Here is a 26,788-nt window from a genome sequence, read left to right as displayed (position 1 = left end):
CTGACCTCGAGCCTGCCTATCCCCTTGAACTGTTTGGACTCGGACCTGTTCACTGAACCCCTGCCTGTCCTGACCTCGAGCCTGCCTATCCCCTAGTACTGTTTGGACTCTGACCTGGTTTATGAACTCTCGCCTGTCCCCGATCGGCCTTTTGCCTACCTCTTTTGTTGTAATAAATATCGGAGCTCAACCATCTGCCTCCTGTGTCTGCATTTGGGTCTCGCCTTGTGCTCTTATACTTAAAGACGGATCAATAGATTCATTAGTCTCACCCCACTGGGCACACATTGGTTGAATCAACATGGTTTCCACGTCATTTCAATGAAATGACGTGGAACAGATGTGAAATAGTTGTTGAATTGAAGTCTGTGCCCAGTGAGACAGCTCTTGAGATAGTGATTGTTTCTTGTTTCTGTCATTCTGTGGTGAGTGTGGATCAAAAAAGGTGTATACTCTAAAACCACATAAGATTTTCTCCCACATTGGCAAAATTCAATCTCAACTGAATGCATGATTTATTTCTATTCTGTACTGTATATAAAGCAACACGAATCTGTGGAAGGCAAGGCACTGGTTGCAGGCAGCTGTTTTCCCCAACAATACTAACAGGCACTTACCTAAAACAAATCACATCATGAGCATGCATTATTGTGTTACTGTAATGGTCATGTGTTCCATCTGGCCTGTCAAGTTAGGCCCAGATAAATACAGTAGCAACAGAAGCAGAACAACCAAACAGAACACAGAGTTCCAAACCAACCACTCCCCAGACTAGATCCAGAGTATTAACATTTTAGAGAACCATCTGTAGCTAAAGGTTAATATCCACACTATTAGAGAAGCACACGCCTGTCCTTGTTATTTTAATTCACCTATAAAGAAGCCCTTATAAAGAGAGGGGATATTTATGCCCAACACACAATTACACTAATCATTACGGCGATTACTTACACAACTGATTTATCTTCTGCTGTTTCAAAATGGGTCATCCTGTCACAGAGTTTGTTATATGGCCCACTTAAAAGGCTAAGGACAGTGCCTCGACCTTTCCCCCCTATTTCAGGCAGATCACTTTTCATAAGGTCACACACCTTGTATTTTTTAGGACACCATTATCAAACAAAGCCAGACCACTCACTTTACCTGTCAAGAATATGGTGCTAAGATTACTTTGAAGAGACATCATGATATACAGTGCCTTCGGAAAGCATTCAGACCGCTTTACTTTTTCCATATTCTGTTAGGTTACAGCCTTATTCTAAAATGTATTAAATTGTTTTTTCCCCTCCTCAATCTTTTCACAATACCCTGTAATGACAAAGAAAAAAAAGATTTTTAGAAATATTTGCTAAATTATTAATAAAAAAAAACTGAAATATCACATTTTTATAAGTATTCAGATCCTTTACTGAAGCACCTTTGGCAGCAATTACAGCCTCGAGTCTTCTTGGGTATGACGCTACAAGCTTGGCACACCTGTATTTGGGGAGTTTCTCCCATTCATCTCTGCAGATACTCTCAAATTCTGTCAGGTTGGATGGGGAGCATTGCTTCACAGCTATTTTCAGGTCTCTCCAGAGATGTTCGATCAGGTTCAAGTCCTGGCTCTGGCTGGGCCACTCAAGGACATTCAGAGACTTGTTCCAAAGCCACTCCTGCATTGTCTTGGCTGTGTGCTTAGGGTCGTTGTCCTGTTGGAAGGTGAAACTTCGCCCCAGTCTGAGGTCCTGAGCACTCTGGAGCAGGTTTTCATCAAGGATCTCTCTGTACTTTGCTCCTTTCAACTTTGCCTCGATCCTGACTAGTCTCCCAGTCCGTACCACTGAAAAACATCCCCACAACATGATGCTGCCACCCCCACGCACCGTAGGAATGGTGCCAGGTTTCCTCCAGACGTGAAGCTTGGCATTCAGGCCAAAGAAATCAATCTTGGTTTCATCCGAACAGAGCATCTTGCTACTCATGGTCTGAGAGTCTTTAGGTGCCTTTTGGCAAACTCCAAGCGGGCTGTCATGTGCCATTTACTGAGGAGAGGCTTCAGTCTGGCCACTCTACCATAAAGGCCTGATTGGTGGAGTGATGCAGAGATGGTTGTCCTTCTGGAAGTTTCTCCCATCTCCACAGAGGAACTCTGGAGCTCTGTCAGATTGACCATCGGGTTCTTGGTCACCTCCCTGACCAAGTCCCTCCCCCCTTTTTTCGCAATTGTCATTATGAGGTATTGTGTGTAGATTGCTGAGGATTTGTTTTTATTTAATCCATTATAGAATAAGGCACGTAACAAAATGTGGAAAAAGTCAAAGGGGTCTGAAGACTTTCCAAAGGCACTGTAAGTGCTCTAATTTACTGGAGGGCCAGTTAAACAATAAAGGCACTCCCTACCACTGCATTGCAGACAGCACAAGCTTATCTTTGACGATTCCTCTCTATCACTATATCCTTCGTTTGTTAGAGTAGTAGTAAATCATAGACTCACCAACATTAACACTATGCTGAAAAACTGAAAATGGTGGTTAGATACCCTCTAGTGGAAAGATGCTGGAAGAGCAGCATGTACTGTACTGTACTTAGAAGGAAAATCATCCTATGACAGATGAACAAATCTACCAAATGTTTACTGTATGGTAATGAAAAGGCAGTCTGTGTTTACATTCCATCAAATAGGCTCTTTAATTTCTCCATTTATTTTGTCGCCCTACATTTTTCAATTACAAATTGGATTAGGGTCAGTTCCATTTCAACCCAGTCGGAGGAGGTCCGTTTATTATTGCCAATCATTTTGAGTGAGTTTTGAACGTTTCAATAAACAGAATTTTCATTTGTTTTCTGATATTCACATGAAATAGAACTGGCCACAACTCTGCAACAAGAGAAGCATCTCTGGCTTCAAGTAGAGTAGCCTAGCCCGTTCCAATTTATCCCAAAGGTGTTTGATGGGGTTGAGGCCAAGGCTCTGTGCAGGCCAGTCAAGTTCTTCCACACCAATCTCGTCAAACCATCTCTGTATGGACATTGCTTTGTGCACAGGCGCATTGTCATGCTGAAACAGGAAAGGGCCTTCCACAAACTGTTGCCACAAAGTCGGAAGCACAGAATCGCCTAGAATGTCATTGTATGCTGTAGCATTAAGATTTCCCTTTACTTGAACATAAGGGGCCTAGCCTGGAACATGAAAAACATCCCCAGACCATTATTCCTCCACCACCAAACTCTACAGTTGGCACTATGCATTGGGGCAGGTAGCATTCTTCTGGCATCCGCCAAACCCAGATTCATCCGTCTGGCAGATGGTGAAGCGTGATTCACCACTCCAGAGAACGCGTTTCCATAGCTCCAGAGTCCAATGGAGGCGAGCTTTACACCACTCCAGCCGATGCTTGGATTGCGCATGATGATCTTAGGCTTGTGTGCGGCTGATTGGCCATGGAAACCCATTTCTTGAAGCTCCAGACGAACGGTTATTGTGCTGATGTTGCTTCCAGAGGCTGTTTTGAACTCGGTAGTGAGAACGGCACTCCACGGTAATGTTCTGTGAGCTTGTGTGGCCTACCACTTCGTGGCTGAGATGTAATTGCTCCTAGACCTTCCACTTCATAATAACATCGCTTACAGTTGACCGGGGCAGCCCTAGCAGGGTAGAAATTTGACAAACTGACTTGTTGGAAAGATGGCATCCTATGACGGTGCCATGTTGTTTCGCTATGGAGATTGCATGGCTGTAAGCTCAATTTTATTCACCTGTCAAGAACAGATGTGGCTTAAATAGCTGAATCCACTAATTTGAAGGTCTACATACTTTTGGCGGTGTATATACACAACTAAAACCATTCACTTCTTGGAAATATACAAAGGTTTCAGATAACAGTTTCCACAACATAGAGTTTAACTTCTTATGGCTGGGGGCAGTATTGAGTATCTTGGATTAATAAGGTGCCCAGAGTAAACTGCCTGGTACTCAGGCCCAGTTGCTAATATATGCATATCATTAGTAGATTTGGATAGATAACACTCTGAAGTTTCTAAAACTGTTTGAATGATGTCTGTGAGTATAACAGAACTCATATGGCAGGCAGAAACCTGAGAAAAAAATCCAACCAGGAAGTGGGAAATCTGAGGTTTGTAGTTTTTCAAGTCATTGCCTATCGAATATACAGTGTCTATGTGGTTTATATAGCACTTCCTAATGCATCCAATAGATGTCAACAGTCTTTAGAACCTTGTTTGATGCTGCTACTGTGAAGGAGGGGGGAATGAGAACTGATTGAGTCAGGGCTCTGCCAGAGTGCCATGAGCTGATCACGCACGCTCATGTGAGAGTTCTGTTCAATTGCATTTCTACAGACAAAGGAATTCTCCGGTTGAAACATTATCGAAGATTTATGCTAAAAACATCTTAAAGATTGATTCTATACTTCGTTTGACATGTTTCTACGAACTGTAATATGACTTTTTGTCTGAAATTTCGCTTGGACTTGCCCGCGCCTCATGAGTTTGGATTTTGTACTAAACGCCCAAACAAAAAGAGGTATTTGAACATAAATGATGGACTTTATCGAACAAATCAAACATTTATTGTGGAACTGGAATTCCTGGGAGTGCATTCTGATGAAGATCATCAAAAGTAAGTAAATATTTATAATGCTATTTCTGACTTCTGCTGACTCCACAAGATGGCGGATATCTGTATGGCTTGTTTTGTTGTCTGAGCACTGTACTCAGATTATTGCATGGTGTGCTTTTTCGGTAAAGCTTTTTTGAAGTCTGACACAGCGGTTCCATTAAGGAGAAGTTTATCTGAAGTTCCATGCATAACACTTGTATTTTCATCAACATTTATGATGAGTATTTCTGTAAATTGATGTGGCTCTCTGCAAAATCACCTGATGTTTTGGAAGCAAAACATTACTGAACGTAACGCGCCAATGTAAACTGAGATTTTTGAATATAAATATGAACTTTATCGAACAAAACATACATGTATTGTGTAACATGAAGTCCTATGAGTGTCATCTGATGAAGATCATCAAAGGTTAGGGATTCATTTTATCTCCATTTCTGCTTTTTGTGACTCCTCTCTGGCTGGAAAAATGGCTGTGTTTTTGTGACTAGGTGCAGACCTAACATAATCGTTTGGTGTGCTTTCGTCGTAAAGCCTTTTTGAAATTTGACACTGTGGTAGGATTAACAACAAGTTTATCTTTAAAATGGTGTAAAATAGTTGTATGTTTGAGGAATTTTAATAATAAGATTTCTGTTGTTTTGAATTTGGCGCCCTGCACTTTCACTGGCTGTTGTCATATCGATCCCGTTAGCGGGATCTAAGCCATTGTCATGTCCTGACCTTAGTTCCTTTTTTATATCTCTGTTTTAGTGTGGTCAGGGCGTGAGTTGGGGTGGGCATTTGATGTGTTTTGTATTTCTGCTTTTGGCCTGGTATGGTTCCCAATCAGAGGCAGCTGTCAATCGTTGTCTCTGATTTAGAACCATACTTAGGTAGCCTGTGTTCCCACTATGATTTGTGGGTAGTTGTTTTCTGTTTCGTGTATTCACCTGACAGAACTGTTTAGTTTCTTACTTTCACTTTGTTATTTTGGTTTTGTGTGTTCAGTCTAATAAATTAACATGGACACTTACCATGCTGCATATTGGTCGGATCCTTCCTACTCCTCCTCAGACAACAAAGAGATTCGTTACAAGTTTTTAAGCATCAATCCAAAAGTAAAGCAACAGAAACCCACCTGAGTATCCATGATACAAGAATTATAGGTCGTCAGAAAATTATAGGTCGTCATACGTGTAATATTATTTGAAAAAGTCCTATTTTAGACAGGAAAAGTTGGCAGTCCTTAGTCTCACTTCCTTTGGATATAAAGGTCATAACTTAATTAAATAAGAAATTAATCTTAACATTAACTTTTAGTAATCTTTCTGGAATACAGATTTTTTTCAAAGTATACATTATTTTCACTCATCCTTATGGCATCTGAGATCACTTGATTGCAAGGTACAGTCATTTGCAACTAATCTTTAATTCTATATAACATGCAACAAAAATCAAGATTACAATAATATTAAGTTTTGAATTCAACTTTAAAATGCAGCTCTGGATTGTACATACACATTACACTGTCCATGTTGCCTATCCAACTAAAGATGAGGTTTCTTACAGGGTCAGTAGTCAACTATCTGTGTTTACCATAGTCACGGTTCATCCTACTTGTTAAATCAAATCAAATGTATTTATATAGCCCTTCTTAAATCAGCTGATATATCAAAGTGCTGTACAGAAACCCAGCCTAAAACCCCAAACAGCAAGCAGGAAAAACTCCCTAGAAAGGCCAAAACATAGGAAGAAACCTAGAGAGGAACCAGGCTGGCTGTGCCGGGTGGAGATTATAACAGAATATGGACAAGATGTTTAAATGTTCAAAAATGACCAGCATGGTCAAATAATAATAATCAGAGTAGTTGTCGAAGGTGCAACAAGTCAGCACCTCAGGAGTAAATGTCAGTTGGCTTTTCATAGCAAATCATTGAGAGCATCTCTACCGCTCCTGCTGTCTCTAGAGAGTTGAAAACATAAGGTCTGGGACAGGTAGCACGTCCGGTGAACAGGTCAGGGTTCCGTAGCCGCAGACAGAACAGTTGAAACTGGAGCAGCAGCCTGGCCAGGTGGACTGGGGACAACAAGGAGTCAATATGCCAGGTAGTCCTGAGGCATGGTCCTAGGGCTCAGGTCCTCCAAGAGAGAGAAAGAAAGAAAGAAAGAAAGAAAGAAAGAAAGAAAGAAAGAAAGAAAGAAAGAAAGAAAGAAAGAAAGAAAGAAAGAGAGAGAGAAAGAGAGCATTAGAGAGAGCATACTTAAATTCACACAGGACACCGGATAAGACAGGAGTACTCCAGATATAATAGACAGACCCTAGCCCCCCGACACAAACTACTGCAGCATAAATACTGGAGGCTGAGACAGGAGGGATCAGGAGACACTCTGGCCCCATCCGATGATACCCCCAGGACAGGGCCAAACAGGCAGGATATAACCCCACCCACTTTGCTAAAGCACAGCCCCCACACCACTAGAACAATATCTTTTCAACCACCAACTTTCCATTCTGAGACAAGGCCCACAAAGATCTCTGCCACGGCACAACCCAAGGGGGGGCGCCAACCCAGACAGGAAGAATACGTCAGCGACTCAACCCACTCAAGTGACGCACCCCTCCTAGGGACGGCATGGAAGAGCACCAGTAAGCCAGTGACTCAGCCCCTGTAATAGGGTTAGAGGCAGAGAATCCCAGTGGCTAGAGGGGAACCGGCCAGGCAGAGACAGCAAGCACGGTTCGTTGATCCAGAGCCTTTCTGTTCACCTTCCCACTCCTGGGCCAGACTACACTCAATCATATGACCTACTGAAGAGATGAGTCTTCAGTAAAGACTTAAAGGTTGAGACTGAGTCTGCGTCTCTCACATGGGTAGGCAGACCATTCCATAAAAATTGAGCTCTATAGGAGAAAGCCCTGCCTCCAGCTGTTTGCTTAGAAATTCTAGGGAAAATTAGGAGGCCTGCGTCTTGTGACCGTAGCGTATGTGTAGGTATGTACGGCAGGACCAAATCGGAAAGATAGGTAGGAGCAAGCCCATGTAATGCTTTGTAGGTTAGCAGTCTAACCTTGAAATCAGCCCTTGCCTTAACAGGAAGCCAGTGTAGGGAGGCTAGCACTGGAGTAATATGATCAGATTTTTTTGGTTCTTGTCAGGATTCTAGCAGCTGTATTTAGCACTAACTGAAGTTTATTTAGTGCTTTATCCGGGTATAACACAGTTATTTACTAGGAGAGCCATAAGGCTTTAAACCAATGAGAATATTCATGTTACCACCCCCGAAACAGTTTCTCAAGTGATCCAAAGAAATGTAAACAACGCCAAAACGATAGTCACGGTTGAGTGAGTAGAAGGCTGCATTCATTGTAGCTGGGGATTTTAACAAGGCTAATCTGAAAACAAGACTCCCCAAATTTTATCAGCATATCGATTGCGCAACCAGGGGTGGAAAGACCTTGGATCATTGTTACTCTAACTTCCGCGACGCATATAAGGCCCTGCCCCGCCCCCCTTTCGGAAAAGCTGACCACGACTCCATTTTGTTGATCCCTGCCTACAGACAGAAACTAAAACAAGAGGCTCCCACGCTGAGGTCTGTCCAACGCTGGTCCGACCAAGCTGACTCCACACTCCAAGACTGCTTCCATCACGTGGACTGGGACATGTTTCGTATTGCGTCAGACAACAACGAATACGCTGATTCGGTGTGCGAGTTCATTAGAACGTGCGTTGAAGATGTCGTTCCCATAGCAACGATTAAAACATTCCCTAACCAGAAACCGTGGATTGATGGCAGCATTCGTGTGAAACTGAAAGCGCGAACCACTGCTTTTAATCAGGGCAAGGTGTCTGGTAACATGACCGAATACAAACAGTGCAGCTATTCCCTCCGCAAGGCTATCAAACAAGCTAAGCGTCAGTACAGAGACAAAGTAGAATCTCAATTCAACGGCTCAGACACAAGAGACACAAGAGGCATGTGGCAGGGTCTACAGTCAATCACGGACTACAGGAAGAAATCCAGCCCAGTCACGGACCAGGATGTCCTGCTCCCAGGCAGACTAAATAACTTTTTTGCCCGCTTTGAGGACAATACAGTGCCACTGACACGGCCTGCAACGAAAACTTGCGGTCTCTCCTTCACTGCAGCCGAGGTGAGTACGACATTTAAACGTGTTAACCCTCGCAAGGCTGCAGGCCCAGACGGCATCCCCAGCCGCGCCCTCAGAGCATGCGCAGACCAGCTGGCCGGTGTGTTTACGGACATATTCAATCAATCCCTATACCAGTCTGCTGTTCCCACATGCTTCAAGAGGGCCACCATTGTTCCTGTTCCCAAGAAAGCTAAGGTAACTGAGCTAAACGACTACCGCCCCGTAGCACTCACTTCCGTCATCATGAAGTGCTTTGAGAGACTAGTCAAGGACCATATCACCTCCACCCTACCTGACACCCTAGACCCACTCCAATTTGCTTACCGCCCAAATAGGTCCACAGACGATGCAATCTCAACCACACTGCACACTGCCCTAACCCATCTGGACAAGAGGAATACCTATGTGAGAATGCTGTTCATTGACTACAGCTCGGCATTCAACACCATAGTACCCTCCAAGCTCGTCATCAAGCTCGAGACCCTGGGTCTCGACCCCGCCCTGTGCAACTGGGTACTGGACTTCCTGACGGGCCGCCCCCAGGTGGTGAGGGTAGGCAACAACATCTCCTCCCCGCTGATCCTCAACACTGGGGCCCCACAAGGGTGCGTTCTGAGCCCTCTCCTGTACTCCCTGTTCACCCACGACTGCGTGGCCACGCACGCCTCCAACTCAATCATCAAGTTTGCGGACGACACAACAGTGGTAGGCTTGATTACCAACAACGACGAGACGGCCTACAGGGAGGAGGTGAGGGCCCTCGGAGTGTGGTGTCAGGAAAATAACCTCACACTCAACGTCAACAAAACTAAGGAGATGATTGTGGACTTCAGGAAACAGCAGAGGGAACACCCCCCTATCCACATCGATGGAACAGTAGTGGAGAGGGTAGCAAGTTTTAAGTTCCTCGGCATACACATCACAGACAAACTGAATTGGTCCACTCACACAGACAGCATTGTGAAGAAGGCGCAGCAGCGCCTCTTCAACCTCAGGAGGCTGAAGAAATTCGGCTTGTCACCAAAAGCACTCACAAACTTCTACAGATGCACAATCGAGAGCATCCTGGCGGGCTGTATCACCGCCTGGTACGGCAACTGCTCCGCCCTCAACCGTAAGGCTCTCCAGAGGGTAGTGAGGTCTGCACAACGCATCACCGGGGGCAAACTACCTGCCCTCCAGGACACCTACACCACCCGATGTCACAGGAAGGCCATAAAGATCATCAAGGACATCAACCACCCGAGCCACTGCCTGTTCACCCCGCTATCATCCAGAAGGCGAGGTCAGTACAGGTGCATCAAAGCTGGGACCGAGAGACTGAAAAACAGCTTCTATCTCAAGGCTATCAGACTGTTAAACAGCCACCACTAACATTGAGTGGCTGCTGCCAACACACTGACACTGACTCAACTCCAGCCACTTTAATAATGGGAATTGATGGGAAATGATGTAAATATATCACTAGCCACTTTAAACAATGCTACCTTATATAATGTTACTTACCCTACATTATTCATCTCATATGCATAGGTATATACTGTACTCTATATCATCGACTGTATCCTTATGTAATACATGTATCACTAGCCACTTTAACTATGCCACTTTGTTTACATACTCATCTCATATGTATATACTGTACTCGATACAATCTACTGTATCTGCCTATGCTGCTCTGTACCATCACTCATTCATATATCCTTATGTACATATTCTTTATCCCCTCACACTGTGTACAAGACAGTAGTTTTGGAATTGTTAGTTAGATTACTTGTTGGTTATTACTGCATTGTCGGAACTAGAAGCACAAGCATTTCGCTACACTCGCATTAACATCTGCTAACCATGTGTATGTGACAAATAAAATTTGATTTGATTTGATTTGATTTGATTTGAGAAGAGAACACTACTTTCACACCTCCACCAGTATTGAAATGCTACTCTGTCAATCTCATGTCATGTCTCTATCTCCTGATGACCAAAGGGCTTTGGCATGGTAGTCTTAGACACTGGCATTAGCTTAACCGGTTGCAGCCATCAGTGGAGCAGCCACACCAACCACAATGAGAACTGATACAGCAATCCCCAGGCCAACAGAAAGCGCTGTGCACAAAGGGGAGAGGGAGCAACATGACACATTACACCAACAGCCAGTGGAAAAGCTTCTTCCCATCTGAGCAACTCTGACCTTCCTGTTAGAATGATGTCAACAACTTTAAAAGCGAAGGATTTGCTGCCACTAATTTGTCATATGATAGTAGAGTTAACTTGATAAAGAAAAACGTACCCTCTTCTTTGGAAGTAAGAGAGACTGAAAAACCCCCAGAAAAACAGTATTCATTAGATTATTCCAAACAAATTGGCATTACATGTTAGTATTGGAAATGGAATTGGAAAACAATAGGTAGGCCTACTGAACATAATGATGGTGAAATAATCATTACATTAACAAATGTATTTTAGGAAAGATATAACGTCCTATTATGAGCATATTGCTATATAGAATATACTGAAGGTACATAGAGAGTGAACATACAGCTCTCTGCCATGGTCTTGATGGGTCCTGAGGTGAGGGTAGAGGTAACATAGAAAACAAAGATCCGGAACACTGAAATTAGTATCAAATATTACGTTTGGTATGGAATGTATTATTTTGGATGTCCATCATCCATTTCGTATGATATGTTACGAATTATAATTCCTATGATATGTTACAAAAATAGGACTCTTTGGGTTGCTAGACATTTGCGTTGTATGCCTACCTATCCACCTCGACCAACCAGACTCCTTTCGTTTTTTGCCTTTACCTTCCCTCTCATATAACCATACCAAACAGTGTCCCTCATTTACTATGTTATGTTTAGTGTATGAGACCGGGCTGTAAACTTAGACAGGCCAAATGTGACTTCTGGAGGATACCCTTCGTTTTCTAACTTTTTTACTTTAATTTGTAAATCTGACAACAACTACAGCTGTGACATCTGTTGTGGATGGATTGGGCCTAACGTTGTGTGGTCAGATCAATAGTACTGTACCTGGAAGTTGCTGCAAGTGGTGCAATCACAGAGTAGAAACAGGCCTTCTGGCTGTCTCCATTCTCCAGCATGGTGGTCATCTGATCAATGGAGCAGCTTTACAAAAAAGGTGAACCTCACCTCACAATTGCCCATGTGCACACAGGCAGGACAACAGACTGCTAGATACAGAAAGATTATTAATGATTGAATATGGCCCCTTGGTGCCTAGACAAAGTAGCTACTCCTCCATTTTGCATTGAGCTTACTAGATAAAGAGGAACCTGGATAGAGATAGTTAAATTATCTAGTGAGCAGGTGCACTGTGTCTGAATGCAAAGGAGGCAACATTTTTAATCAAGCCCAGTATTACAATATATAGACTTAAATATAGACTTTCTTTTTTTTCTATTGTGTTATTGACTGTACGCTTGTTAATTCGCAGGTCGCAGATGCAAATAAAAACTTGTTCTCAACTAGCTTACCTGGTTAAAGAAAGGTGATATAAAAATACAAATAAAAAACAATGAATACTCATTTGATATGAACCGGGCAACTAACACTTTTTCAATATTTGATTGAAGATGTTTTTTTCTTTATTGACTTACGATACAAAGAGATGAAAGAATGTTGAGATGGAGAGCAGTGGGGAGACGGACACATACCATCAGTCCAGAAGCACATGGTATCTGTAGAGAAAGAGTGAGGTCATCAGAACTGAGTCAGACAATTCAGATCACAACTAGTACCCTTTATACACATTCTAAAACTGTTCGATTATTAATTATTACCTAGGCTAAGAGGGAACACAACAAGAAGGTTCTTACTGGCAAGTCAGGTTGGCAGCTAAAACCTGAATGTAGACATTAGTCCTCAATAAGAGAAGGGATAACCAGGGGTGTGGTATAGTTTGCATCCTGGTGATGTAAGAAAGGAAGATGGCACCATTATAAAAGCACACTTACATAAGATCAGACATATGATCAGGCATGTTTACACATGTTGGTAGAGGTTTAGAGTTATTTTATAAGGTGGCAGCACATTGGCAAATTGCCACTTTGCCATGTCGCAGCCGTGTGTACATGAATGGGGGTGTTACGTAGGTGCTGGTTGTGTTGTCCTAACCTTAACAGGGCATTGCTCAGATGATGAACTCACTGATGAAGCTACCATTGTTGTTCTTCACAGTAACGGAGGAGGCTGACCTGAAGAGGGGAAAAGAGAAAGGTCAGACAGAGTACCTAGATCCAGTGTAGCTGACTGATTACTACAGCAAGACCCAGGCTAACACTCTCCCCACAGAAAGATCAACTGCTTTGAACTGTGTTTGAACTGTGTAATATCATGCTGCAAACAAAACAACTGTTTGGGTGCCCAGTTTCAATTGCAGAGCAGTGTCTGATTTTCAAATGTAAGCGATATATCCAGTAAATCTTTTCACTTACACGTCCACTAGGGTGTTCTTGACGAGGCACTCCAGAGGGTAAGCACAGGAGTAAAAGTACTTGAGCTCAGAATTATAGGTGACCGTTCCAATGTTGGGGTCGTATGATCGGACCACGGCGCTCACATTGAACGTCTGGAGGCTGAAGAAGTCTGAGAATATTCCTGTTCCTGGAACACATGTTGACTATGTGGCTTTGAAGGTTGCTGTGTGCAATAGTGTGTACAAAATAGCATTTTTCTCTGTCAGAAGGACACCTCTTCAGCACACAAGCAAACCAGAAAACGAGATCTCTCATTCCCTTGAAGTTTCTTTTAGACTGAAAGCCATCACCTGTTCTTTAGCGTAAATAGGCGTTCAATTTAGTGTTACTTTCTAGCTCGTGATAAGGTAAGTTTCAAATGTTTTAAAAGTTTCATAGGAGTCAAAACCTCTGACAGAAGCATACATTCTCTGCTCCTTCATTCCCCTCAGTCAAGGTCAGTGGTGCTGCGAGCCTTCCCTCTATCACAACACTCCTCCAGGGCAGAGGAGAGCATACATAAACATTATCCTATTAATAATCACCAAGAAGACACTCCCGCAGGCGTCCCCTTGGCAAAGGGGAAAGCTGAATCTGAGGACAGGAGGAATCACTCTGGTGTTTAGAGTTCCCTTACAGACTGTGTTATCCATGATGTGGTTCAGGATCAACAGACTAGATGGCAGGGCAGATTTGAATAGCGAGGTCAATGGAGGAGGTCCCCCAGACCACAGAGATGTCTGTGTATTCTGATAGATGCAGGAAGACACTGAGTAAGATTAAAAACATTCAAATGTATTCTGAGCTAATGTATACAGATAAACCACTATAGTTTAAGTGTCCCTGCTCTGAAGCAATATAGCTGTTTCATATATGATTCAAATAACAAGACTATAATCCTATCCACCTCAAACCCTTTTTTTGTGTATTTTACCCCCTTTTTGCAATCCAATTATGATCCTATTACGATCTTGTTTCATCGCTGCAACTCCCCAAAGGGCTCGGGAGAGGCGAAGGTCGAGTAATGCATCCTCCGAAACAAAACTCGCCAAACCGCGCTTCTTAACACCCGCCCGCTTAACCAGCTGCACCAATGCGTTGGAGGAAACACCGTTCAACTGATGACCGAAGTCAGCCTGAAGGCGCCTGGCCCTCCACAAGGAGTCGCTAGAGCGCGATGAGCCAATTAAAGCCCCCACGGCCAAACCCTCCCCTAACACGGCCGGTTGTGACACAGCCTGGGATCGAATTTGGGTCTGTAATGACGCCTCAAGCACTGCGATGCAGTGCCTTAGACCGCCGTGCCACTCGGGAGGCCCACCTCAAATCCTTTATCATAAACACTGTCTTGGATGAAGCTGAGATGGTTAGGATTAGCTACAGTAAACAAGAGGTGAAATGTAGAAGTGATGTAGTTACTATACCTGGTTGTCTGGCGTAAGCCCCACATTCAGCAGGGGTGATGGCCTGATCATGGCCCACAATCCACAGGGAAGTCAGTATGAGGAAGCTCCATAAATCCATCTCATCAATCTGTCCTCGCTGAAGATCTGCAGCAAAACACACAGATGTCAATGTCAAGCACAAAATGTGCAAATCCAAAATCCAATTTATAGACTAGCATAAAATGCTAAGGGATGACTCCGTATTCCTAGATGTGTGCAATCTGTAGTACATTTACTGTCGACAAGTTGTATATATAGGGACCAGGACTAGTTATATAGTTCTCATACTTTCTTGGGATTGGTTGGAAACAGGGTCATTGCCATCTTGGTGGGGTTGTCTAAGGTAGTGGGAACCATTCACTTTTGGGGATAAAGCACCAGGTCTTATCCTGGAGGCAAATTCATGAAACCCTACACAGTCCCTTTCAAAGTTATATGGTAAACATAGGGCAGGTAGCTTTATGACTTTGTGTGTGATCCTGCTCCCCTTTGTATGCTTATATGAAACATAATAATCACGCAAGTATATGGTTCATGGTCTTTAGGGACCACACACACACAGTGTGTCTTGTTGTTTCCTTTAAGTTCTAATACGATTTAGGTGACCCACACCTAGTTTTCAACCACTTTTAAGGGAGGGGGCTTCAGCACTGTAGTATATGAGCATTAAAATGTTATATTTTTTTATGTTGGGTGAGTAATTAACATAACATAAAAAATGTCATCTTTAAAGCCCTATACTAATCAAGTGAATCCCTTTGTTGATATGATTAATGTACATTTCAAATACATTACAGTGAGCAAGTACTGATTACAGTTATCAAAAACACTTTGAACAAATTCAATTCCTCCTGTGTTGGGGAAAGTACTAATATTATACAGAGCATGTCTGAATAATGTAAAGCACCCACCCAGACACATATTCATAATGAACCTATGAAAAAAAGACAATGTGACTCCAATTCAAATAAAACCAAATATGATATGCAAATGTCACCAAAAACGTTACCAAGAAACGTGCCCTGTGTGACTTTGAAGAGTGAGTCCACATACTTATTATGCATCATGTCTATATCTAGTGTCTATATCTAGTCTTCTTCTTCAGTCTGGAATCAGTAGTGGGACTGAAAGGAACTGCATGAAGGTCAGTGGAAAACCTGATCTTGTCAGGTCAGCCACCTGGGAAGGGAAAACATTTATCCTGATTAATAAATAATAATAATAAACATACATTTCATTTGTATAGTGCTTTTCATACAGAGTTATCCCAAAGTTCAAATTTGATTAGAGTCATATTAAAGCACATGGGTGGTTACCATGGTCCCTTGTGAAGTGCACAAAACCATAGAGAGGATAATGGACACACATACATGACATTGTCATTGTCATGACGTGTACACTTAAACATATCAGGGTCTTTCTGCCTTTTTTCACAGATCATGTGTTTTCTGGTCACTAGAAAAAACAAAATGCAGCCTGGGTTTGGACCTGGCAGTGACCTGAACTTGGGTTGAATATTGTCCATGAAAAAACAAAACATATCGCTTATCAAAGATAGTAAATCTAGAGGGGGATGACTGCTCTCATTTCTCTCCTCTCAGTCATCAACAGCCATTGTGGACAAAGAATATAATGTATAATAGCTGCTGAAATATGGGATTAGCACAATAAAGGGCCCAGATTGCAGGATTGTAGTGTGGGTTACATTTCGACAATTGGCATGTTATAGTTAGACATGTTATAGCAGGTCACTGGGATCATATTCCTATAATATGGAGGTATATAAATCATGATCATCATATAATTGAATTACAATAGCTTGAATTCAAACAAAAATAGCTATATTTATGCTGTATCTTTGTTTACAAATTGCCTGCATATTTATTCTGAAAACTGAAAACTTTCTACAATATTCAAAAACCTTCTGTGATTTAATTTGACCTTGGGTAAAAGACTAAATCAGGTCCAATTGAACTCTAGCTTGAAGTCTCAAACACGCCACAACATCAGTGTTAAAATGATACTAATGCACTATGAAGGCCATTAAATAATATCATTAGGCAGACTGATAGGTAAAAGGTTTATTTGAAAAATACCCCCCCCCCCCTGTAACTCCTATCAACATGATTATAACTTTAAACACATAATACGAAATTAAGTAATTATGGTAAATGGATTATTGCGTTCTTTGTTTAACTTTCCACATCAAATAGCACATTCCCTAAAAAGGGGAAAAAACACATCATCCTCAAATAAAATAAGCACAGGGTGAAATCCTGACTTGAGCAAGTTATTAGTTTTCTTTAATTAAGCATTGATGGCAAAAACTTTCACAAACGTTCAAGTTATGTGGAAGTCAGGATTTCAGCCATACTTAATACCAATAAGTACTGTACATACGGTATATAAATATTCATCATGATCATACATATAGAATGATGAATGACTTCTTCAATTCTCCTCACATGTTAGTACTATACTTAAGCCTACCTTTTCTCAGGTTAAAATAGGCAGTGTGTTATAGAAATAGCTACAAGTAATGTTTTGGTGCTGGCCTTTGTAGAGGACAGTATCAGTCATTCCCAGGTGTCAGGGTTATTTGAATGACCCTTTATTTCTTTAATGTAACTGACCCCGTGCCAAGCAATGGATGACAAAAAGACACTAAGGTATTGAAAAGATGTGAAATCAGCCTCACATACTGACCTGGGTCAGTTTTATTACAAACTACCTGTAAAAAAATAATACACGGGTCTATCAAAGGATCAGAACAAAACAAGGAAAACAGTACATAACATTATTATTATTGAACACAAAGTAGGAATTAACTATTTACAGTATCAATATGCGTTTGAGTATGTGTATGTACATGTACACGTGAATGTGTGACAGAGTTTGGCATGACATGACAGTGACTGTTACAGCTGACAGATAAGAGTAAGTTAGCGAAATGGAGAGTAAGTACACATTCAAGGAAGGTAGAGTAGCTAAGTAAACCTTTCAGAAAATACAGGTCCTGTTCTAAAATAACTGTCCCTATTATGTATTGATGTATTTACTTGGTAGGTACATAGGCACATAGTGAAACTATTGCTTGTGGCTAAACCTCTTACTCTAGAATAATTGTTTGAGATCACAGTTATGTCTACTGTGAGTTTATTTGCAAGTTATTGACATTCTGCATCGTATTTTCACACCAATTACACCTCACCTGCCTATTTTAGCTGCAGTGCAAATACATACTGTAGGTATTAGTTATAGTTAGATGGATAAAAAAATGAGGGGGAGAATGAGTCAGAGATAATGAGAGAGAGAGAGAGAGAGAGAGAGAGAGAGAGAGATCAAATCAAATCAAATCCAATTTTATTTGTCACATACACATGGTTAGCAGATGTTAATGCGAGTGTAGCGAAATGCTTGTGCGAGAGAGAGAGAGAGAGAGAGAGAGAGAGAGAGAGAGAGCGAGAGAGAGAGAGAGTGAGAGAGAGAGAGAGAGAGAGCACACCCACGAGAGGTTTATTTGAAGCCAGGGTTCCATGCTCCTGAGGGTGTGGCTATAGGGAGACGGGGTCTGCGGAGGAGGCGGAGCGAGAGCAGGAAGAAGCCCAGACTGAACACGCCCAGAATTACCACACCTGACAGCAGAGCACTGGTCACTGGGTTCAACGGGAGGGAGTGGCCACTCGATGCAGCTGGATTACCACACACAAACACACAAAGAGTAAGTATGGGCAGACACAAATACTCACTCAGATAGGCTAAAACCACAGTTAATGGTTAAGAAACACAAAAGGGAAGTGAAACTTGTGCGTTAACCATTACTATCATAATTTCCGCTGTAAATCCAATGGTGTCATGTTTTCTTTTGAAGGTAGTGAATGTATAAAGAATGTAAATATGTAGCACAGAAAAATTATCTTTTGACATCATAAAGTTTATAGATTAAATAAATGTATCACTTGTCAAGGCATTGCACAAGCAGTGACAAAGTGAGAGAGCTTACCGAGTTGTGAGTTATTCATTGGAGTTTCATCTGTAAAAAAACAAAATCAATCATTGATGCTTTCAGAGTTTCAACATTATTGAGGAACACAACCATGCATTTTAATACAAATGTACTGAATAACCATTGAGTATACTGTCAAATCCCACCTCATTTTATTCTCACATAACCCTCCATCAGTAGATTTCAAGACTATACAATATATAATCGAAAGGGATTATCGTGTACAGGCTACATTACATCATACAGTTTTCCGATTTGTTTTGTGGTTCTTCATATTCATACTCTCTCTACAACTATATCATGGATGTCAAAATAATCTAATTGAATTCAGACAAAACTATCCTGCGTACCAATCCTGGTGATGATGGGTCCAGCAGTGATGATGGCATCCCCAGACGACGGCCGAGACTCCAGGCTATCCTCTACGTCCCTCCTACGCCGATGGCCACAGATCTTCCAATATTATATTAATATAAAATCACATACATATACTCCTTTATATGAAACTGTATTCAATAGGGAATAGTGAATAGTGCTTAGGTATTAATGGACTATGTGAAGCTTCATATTGATCAGAAGTCAAGAAATATGGTACATGTTTTCTGATATTTGCAGAGCATTCAAGTTCCCCCTACTGACTGTACTGATGTTGAACACACCATTTGGTAAGATGTCAAATGTTCTTACCGGCATGAGCAGGACACAGTCATCTACCCGACACAGCTTGGTGACACAGTGCAGAAACACAGTGGACATCTTCTGGTGTCTGTGTTTGACAAAACGGAACACTTCGAAGGCAAAACGACCCATCTGACTCTTCCCATTCTCAAAAACAGTTGTCTGTGGGTCTTTATGGCAGCTGTTTGGAAAGAGCATCGCATGTGCACAAGCACGAACACACACAAAAATGTACTGAAACGTCTAGACCTGTTTTAACTGCTCAATGAGAAAAATGTCCTATCATTCACCATGAGAACCCATTGTAAGGGGCTCTATGATAAGTGGTTGAGGGTGAATGGGTAATGGGACACTTTTGTCATTTATCTTGGCATCATTTGAGAAAAAGCGTGATTACCCAAAGAAAAGGTCGTAGCGCAGTTCATCATTGGGATTCCCTGAGGGTGTGGTGTAACAGTAGTCCATCAAGATATTCCATCTAGAGAGAGACAAAACAGTACGGGGCTGATACAGGATAGAGATCTAACCACACAACACAACAGGATAGATCAGACATTCTTAGCACCACCACTGGCGCCTTCACACAGTCATAGAGGACAGCTGAATGGCAATGAACCAAAGAGGATAGAACTGAATTGGTATGGGGCATAGAGGATAGGTCTTAAATGATAGCGTATGTGTATGACATACTGTGTATAGCATAGTGCAGTTGTACTTGACTCCTATATCAATTCTATGCCATCCAGGTTATGTGGGAGAAGGTTACAGCGATTCCATTCTTTTTAAACAGCACTTATAATGTCATAATCATAGGTTTCTGGTCACATCATGCTGGAAATCTCAGATCATACCCCCATCTATATTGTGAATAGTAGAAACTAGAACAAAAAATATAACTTTTTCATATCTGAAGATCTCCTTATCTCTTACCGTTTGTCCAGGTTTGTGGCTTTCACTGCAGAAAACACTCGGGTTTTCAAAGCCAGTCCGGCCATTGGGATAGAGAGTTGTTGGTTGTAGGTTGAGTCCTGCACAAAAAGGAGTTTGGCCGTGAATCAAAAAGTTGCCTATTTTTCTGCTACTGTATGTCTATTCCTACCTAATAAAACTGTCTCATCATTTGTTTAGTATTTTCAGCATGTTCTAGTTATTATTTGACATTGAATTCCCACTATGAGGGCCCTGTTATGAAGTCCTTGTGTGCACCAAAAAACACTGATGTTGTGTACTCACATTGTAAAGGATCATACTCAATGTGCTCACAAAGGTACCATTGCTGTCCTTCACTGATATTGCAGCAGATGACCTAGAAAAGGTTCAAATTAATTAGTACAGTTTTTTTGTATTTTATTAGGATCCCCATTAGTTGTTGTGAAAGCAGCAGTTACTCTTCCTGGGATCAACGCAAAACAAGAAACATGCCATAATGCAGAACATTAATAGACAAGAACAGCTCAAGGAGAGAACTACATCAATTTAAAAAAGGCACAAAAGACAAACTATTCGAGGTCAATATGAAATTGCTGACTGACTTCAAATGTCAAATTTGTCTTTCAAATGTCAAATTCATCTGTCAAAAATACTGAAATATCTCTACTTATTCAATACTTAAATTGTATTCAAAATAAGCCCTTCAGGTGTTTATTGCAGGCACCTACGATGCCAGCTGTGAGTTGTTGACCAGGTATTCCAGGGGGTAGCTGCAGCTGAATTTGTACAGCAGGCCGGGCAGATAGCTGATGATGGATGGCGGGTCTGGAGTGTCGATGTACCCTGAGATATTACCAATCTGCACCAGCGACATGTTCCCGTAGGCATTAGCCCCGTAGGCTGTTGTCACCTGAGGACAGGGACATTGTCTCTAAATACACAATCTAGTACAACGCCTACCTTAGCCTCAAGCAAGACATGCTCCCAAAATATATAACACATTCGATTCTGGTGGTCATATTAATACAAACCTGTGTAAGTATAAAACATAACAGTAGGTGTGTGTGTGTGTGTTCGTCCATCTGTGTGTGTATTCCTTACCACCAGGCTATTGCCGCAGGCCTCCAGTGTGCTGAGGCTGATGCTGAACAGTACTGCCGTGGGGAACGTGTTGTTATTAATGAAGCCCCGGCAGTGGGTATCGCCATGGCGACCATTGAGCGCAAGGTCTGCAACGGTGTAGCCGGAGAACAGCACCGGGCAGAAGTTAATCTTCAGGGTCATGGTCTGAACTCCGCAGTACACGCTGATGTCGCGCTCCGCTAAAGAGAGTGAGAGTGAGAGAGAGAGAGAGATAGAGAGAGAGAGAGTGAGACAGAGAGAGAGTGAGAGAGAGAGTGAGAGAGAGAGAGAGAGAGAGAGAGAGACAAAAAGACAAAGAGAAAAATAGACAATGAGATAAAAGGGTAAAAAGCAATTCTAACAACAATTCTCAGAACTAAGAATAAGTTAAAATGATTTGAGAGAATTTACATAGAGATTAAATGACTGTCATGCTCACCGGGAAACCTACTGTGGTAGTTGGCATCACAGTTGTATCCATTAAACTGTGCCAAGACTGAAGTGGTCCTACCCATCAGCAGGAGGATCAAACATATCCGCTCCATCTTAACACCTAGAGAGCGAGGTTCACACATTTCCATCCTTCAGAATGTTGACAACGTATAATCTTCAAAATATCTAGGGTGTTGCATGAATGTCTGTAACTGTACTCAAATTATTTAAAAGCCTTTTCAAATTCCCTAAAGTCCTCCAACACCTCTCATTTACCATAAACCATCTTGCCCTGGTCCCCTTACTGCCCCTCTTTCCAAAACTCAATATCCCAGCCCCTTTACTCTAATCCCCTAAATACTCTAACAAATCTCCTCTTTCCAAGACCCCCCAACCCCTTTTAATCCGGTTCCCTTCTTTTTCTGATCCCTTTGCCCTGGGCCCGAGCCTATCTTACCCTGGTCTGTGTAGTTGGTAGCTCACCGGTGCTCCATGTGGTATCGGCTGCAGCAAAAAAACGAATGGACAGGCCAGCTCTCACCACAAAATATGTGTGCCAACGTGCGTGCGTGAGCGCATATGTGTGTGCCACACAGAGATAGAGAGAAATGGGGACTCGCTATGGAAACACTTCAATAAAAAGTGCTTCCCAGCAGAACATGGGAAACTCCATCAGAGGTGAATGGCCTGGACAAATCTTTTCACGATGCTCGAAACCTGAGCGGACTTGCAGGGTTCCCACTCATCTCCCCTTGGTCTGATCTCCGTCTGTCATCCCACACAAACGGCCACCTCAGCAGGGGGCCAGGCCTGGGAATTAAGCTGTCATCAGGTGCTGAGGAGAGCGGGCCGTGGCCTGCATTCACATGGACATAAAAGTCAACTCACGTCTGGTCTGCATGGTCTAATGCAGGGCTGTGTGTAGGTAATTGTGATGCACAGGGTATCACTTAGGGTAAAGTTAATTCTGTGATTTAAACTGAAGAGTTTATGGTGTAATTTGGTCCTACTTAGACTTGGATGTTTTGTTTTGAAGGTTGTTTACATGAACTTATATTACTTTTGATTTATAAAACTTTAAGCTGCAAAGCTCTAAATGTACTTTAGTCATTGGTAGCACTGGTGCTCCCAACTTAAAAAAGTTAGGAGCACACCAAACAGTATTTAGGAGCACCAGAAAAGTGATTGATTAGATATGGACTACATAAGACCATCTCCTATCCAGGAGCCTCTTTCCTTTCTTCCAGTGCCATCTTAAACCATACAGGTTAAGTTACCAGGTTATTAGCCAGCAAGGTAACATGACTGGTTTTCAAACAAACACTTAGCGACCCATAAGTAGTTTAAAACGGTATGCAACATGGTATATGAATTTATAATGACAACAATTAAAACATCTATCTCAGGTAATATGAGTTCTACATTTTGAACGGTTTGTTCTAGAGATTAGATGTTTTCTAAATGGTAAACGTGGGGTGGAACCATGACGGTCACAAATACTACTCTTGGTACAGCAAAGCAACATCAGACAAGGCTTGGCGGTGTGTTAATGGTTCTCAGGTGCAAAGGGAAGTGAATTGCAGACTGCCGCTACCTCGCTCCAAGATCCAACCAAGGTGCATAAATTGTGGAGCAAACAGAATCAATAAGAAGATTAAGAAGGCTTTTATACAGTATATTTAAAAGTGTCCTCTGTTAATGGACCAATCACAATGAGAATACAAAACAAAACATTATGTTATTGGTCATATTTTTAAAACTTATTTACCAATCACATCATGTTTTTTGTTTTCCCATTGTGATTGGCCCCTGAACCAATTTGAAATATATAACAGGCTCCTTCAACATTTCATCTGTAAAACTAAAGCAATTAAGCAAAGATTTCATATATACTGATGACCAAAGTTTTCCTTTATAACCTACTGAAGCACTTTTATCAACTCCCACTCTCTTCTGAATATTTCAGAATTTCCTCAACTCTCACAGGTGAGGTGAAGTATGAAATGGCTATTTCTTAATTGGATTTGCTCAACTCCTGCGTCCACTCTCCTACGTCCTGCCTCGCCTCCTTTTGAAAAAGGTCAAAGGTAATCGAAGAGAGGCAGCAAGGAGAAGGAAAGTAGATGAAAATGTATGAAGTGAGACTCTTCTCTCCACTTGTGCATCATCAAGCAAATGACGTTTACAGGGGTGGAATCCCAAAATAAATGTGTAAAGTGGTAAAACGAATGTTGCTAATTGTACAAGACGTTTTATAAGTAAAAGGTTAAGTAGCGTATAGTTTTTAAATGTTTACATGCTTTTGTCCTTTGAGAAAACAACTATTGCTTCAAAGAGGGTGTGGCAGATACACTATATATACAAAAGTATGTGGACACCGATTGAAATTAGTGCATTCGGCTATTTCAGCCAGACCATTGCTGACAGGTGTAAAAAAAAGATTGAGCACACAGCCATGCAATCTCCATAGATAAACATTGGCAGTAGAATAGCCTTCCTGAATAGGATGCCACATTTCCAACAAGTCAGTTTGCAGAATCTGTGCCATGCTAGAGCTGCCTCGGTCAACTGTAAGTGCTGTTATTGTGAAGTGGAAATGCCTAGGAGCAACAACGGCTCAGCCGTGAAGTGGTAGGCCGCACAAGCTCACAGAATGGGACCTGAAGCGTGTAGGGTGTAAAACTTGTCTGTCCTTAGTTGCAACACTCACTACTGAGTTCGAAACTGCCTCTGGAAGCAACATGAGCACATGTCGGGAGCTTCGTCGGGAGCTTCATGAAATGGGTTTCCATGGCTGAGCAGCCGCACACAAGCCTAAGTATAACGACTCAGGATATGACCCAGATATCCAGCAACATACCACCCTGCATCCCACTGCTGGCTTGCTTCTTTACGAACAAACTTACACTCTCCTCAACTACTTGACCACTTATCTGTTTCCGGGTCACAGTGGAAAGAGGCGAGAGGACAGACTTTTGCCCAAATGAAAAAAAGCCAATGTATCGACTTTGCTTGTTATACATGCCTGTTACGGATACCATTATCCTGTGTGTGTGTGTATCCTGTGTGTGTTTCTTTTCTCTCCGTCTCCCCTCACAGGTGAAAATCATCACTCCCCAATCAGTCAACAATCAACCCATCAATCAGAAGACACACCTCCTCCTGTTTTCTACCCTATCACAGTTCCTTCCCCATGGTTTAAAAACCCCATCATTTGTTTGCTCTAGAGCTCAATCTCTTTGTAAATGCCATGTTGGTAGATCTCTGTTCTTCATAGATTTCAGTAGCTCAATCTCTTTGTAAATGCCATGTTGGTAGATCTCTGTTCTTCATAGATTTCAGTAGCTCAATCTCTCTGTAAATGCCATGTATGTAGATCTCTCTGCTTCACTCTCTTTTTGTGGCTTAAACCTCTCCTTTTGTTTGAGCACCTCCAAATCACTTTGTCATCTCCTGCGAGTATTGTTTTTGCTTATGGTGTTTGCTGGTGGGAAAAGGGGAAACCAAGACAGGTCGCCCATGGGCATACACTACCCGTAGGTAAACTTTGTTAAAAACACTAGTTAGAACTGGGCGGACCACCCACTGTATTTTTGGTTAGTTAGCTGTTGTTAAAGTAGGCTAGTCTAGCTTAGGGGTGTTTTTGCATATTTGTTTCTTTCCTTGGGTCTAGCTCAGCCCCTTTTCCTGCTCCCCCCATTACCGTGTGTTTATCAAATAAACCTTGAGTTTGACGGTAGATTTCAGTTGTCCTGGTTATTACGTTCACACTTTTACTTTGTCACAATTATAATTTACATGAGTTATGTTACGGATCTCATACCATCCCCCCCTAGACTGTCGGGCCAAAAGGGATTCGTAACAATGCCACTCAAATAATAAAATAAAATGTAACAAGATTCAGAGCGCACAGGACACTAAAGGATGTTTAAGCAGACCACCATAGTCCCTGTGCCCAAGGACACTAAGGTAACCTGTCTAATCGACTACCAACCCGTAGCACTCACGTCTATAACTATGAAGTGCTTTGAAAGGCTGGTCATGGCTCACATCAACACCATCATCCCAGAAACCCTAGACCCACTCCAATTTGCATACCCACTCCAATCTCCATTGCACTCCACACTGCTCTTTCCCAACTGGACAAAAGGAACACCTATGTGAGAATGCTATTCATTCACCACCATAGTGCCCTCAAAGCTCATCAATAAGCTAAGGTCCCTGGGACTAAACACCTCCCTCAGCAACTGGAGCCTGGACTTCCTGACGGGCCGCCCCCAGGTGGTAAGGGTAGGTAACAACACATCCACCACGCTGATCCTCAACACAGGGGTCACTCAGAGGTACGTGCTCAGTCCCCTCCTGTACTCCCTGTTCACTCATGACTGCACGGCCGAGCACGACTCCAACACCATCATTACATTTGCTGATGACACAACAGTGGTAGGCCTGATCACCGACAACGACGAGACAGCATATAGGGAGGAGGTCAGAGACCTGGCCGTGTAGTGCCAGGACAACAACCTCTCCCTCAACGTTATCAAGACAGGAGATGATTGTGGACTACAGGAAAAAGAGGACCGAGCATGCCCGCATTCTCATCGATGGGGCTGCAGTGGAGCAGGTTGAGAGCTTCAAGTTCCTTGGTGTCCACATCACCAACAAACTAACATGGTTGAAGCACACCAAACAGTCATGAAGAGGGAACGAAAAAACCTATTCCCCCTCAGGAGACTGAAAAGATTTGGCATGGGTCCTCAGATTCTCAAAAGGTTCTACAGCTGCACCATCGAGAGCATCCTGACTGGTTGCATTACTGTCTGGTATGGCAACTGCTCGGCCTCCGACCACAAAGCACTACAGAGGATAGTGCAACGGCCCAGTACATCACTGGGACCAAGATCCTGCCATCCAGGACCTCTGTACCAGGCGGTGT

The 26,788-nt window shown here is 42.4% G+C and overlaps 1 protein-coding gene and 1 pseudogene across 1 annotated transcript; both read right to left on the bottom strand.

Moving 5' to 3' along the window:
* The window catches only part of LOC139382603 (zona pellucida-like domain-containing protein 1), a 52,086-nt pseudogene extending 37,323 nt beyond the window's left edge, over positions 1-14,763 (bottom strand).
* A 3,437-nt stretch (positions 14,764-18,200) lies between these two features.
* Positions 18,201-21,965, bottom strand: LOC139382932 (zona pellucida-like domain-containing protein 1). Its single transcript, XM_071127207.1, has 10 exons — positions 21,860-21,965; positions 21,400-21,620; positions 21,027-21,208; positions 20,602-20,674; positions 20,299-20,396; positions 19,766-19,846; positions 19,378-19,549; positions 19,041-19,143; positions 18,688-18,717; positions 18,201-18,376 (listed from the first exon to the last, which is right to left on the bottom strand). The coding sequence occupies exons 1-10, from the start codon at positions 21,963-21,965 to the stop codon at positions 18,201-18,203; spliced, it is 1,242 nt and encodes a 413-aa protein (XP_070983308.1).
* Positions 21,966-26,788: the final 4,823 nt, after the last annotated feature.

The sequence above is a fragment of the Oncorhynchus clarkii genome, chromosome 24 (genome assembly GCF_045791955.1).
Source record: "Oncorhynchus clarkii lewisi isolate Uvic-CL-2024 chromosome 24, UVic_Ocla_1.0, whole genome shotgun sequence".
Lineage (NCBI taxonomy): Eukaryota > Metazoa > Chordata > Actinopteri > Salmoniformes > Salmonidae > Oncorhynchus > Oncorhynchus clarkii.
Note: the sequence above shows the minus strand (reverse complement) of the source record. Positions and strands in the feature narration are given on the sequence as shown.

Excerpts from the sequence above, each read along its gene's own strand:
- LOC139382932 (XM_071127207.1), bottom strand. The coding sequence starts at position 21,965 with ATGGAGCGGATATGTTTGATCCTCCTGCTGATGGGTAGGACCACTTCA. Across the intron at positions 19,847-20,298 it reads GCCACAAACCTGGACAAACG|ATGGAATATCTTGATGGACT; the intron begins GTAAGAGATAAG and ends GTCTCTCTCTAG. Across the intron at positions 19,550-19,765 it reads CGCTACGACCTTTTCTTTGG|CTGCCATAAAGACCCACAGA; the intron begins GTAATCACGCTT and ends CTTTCCAAACAG.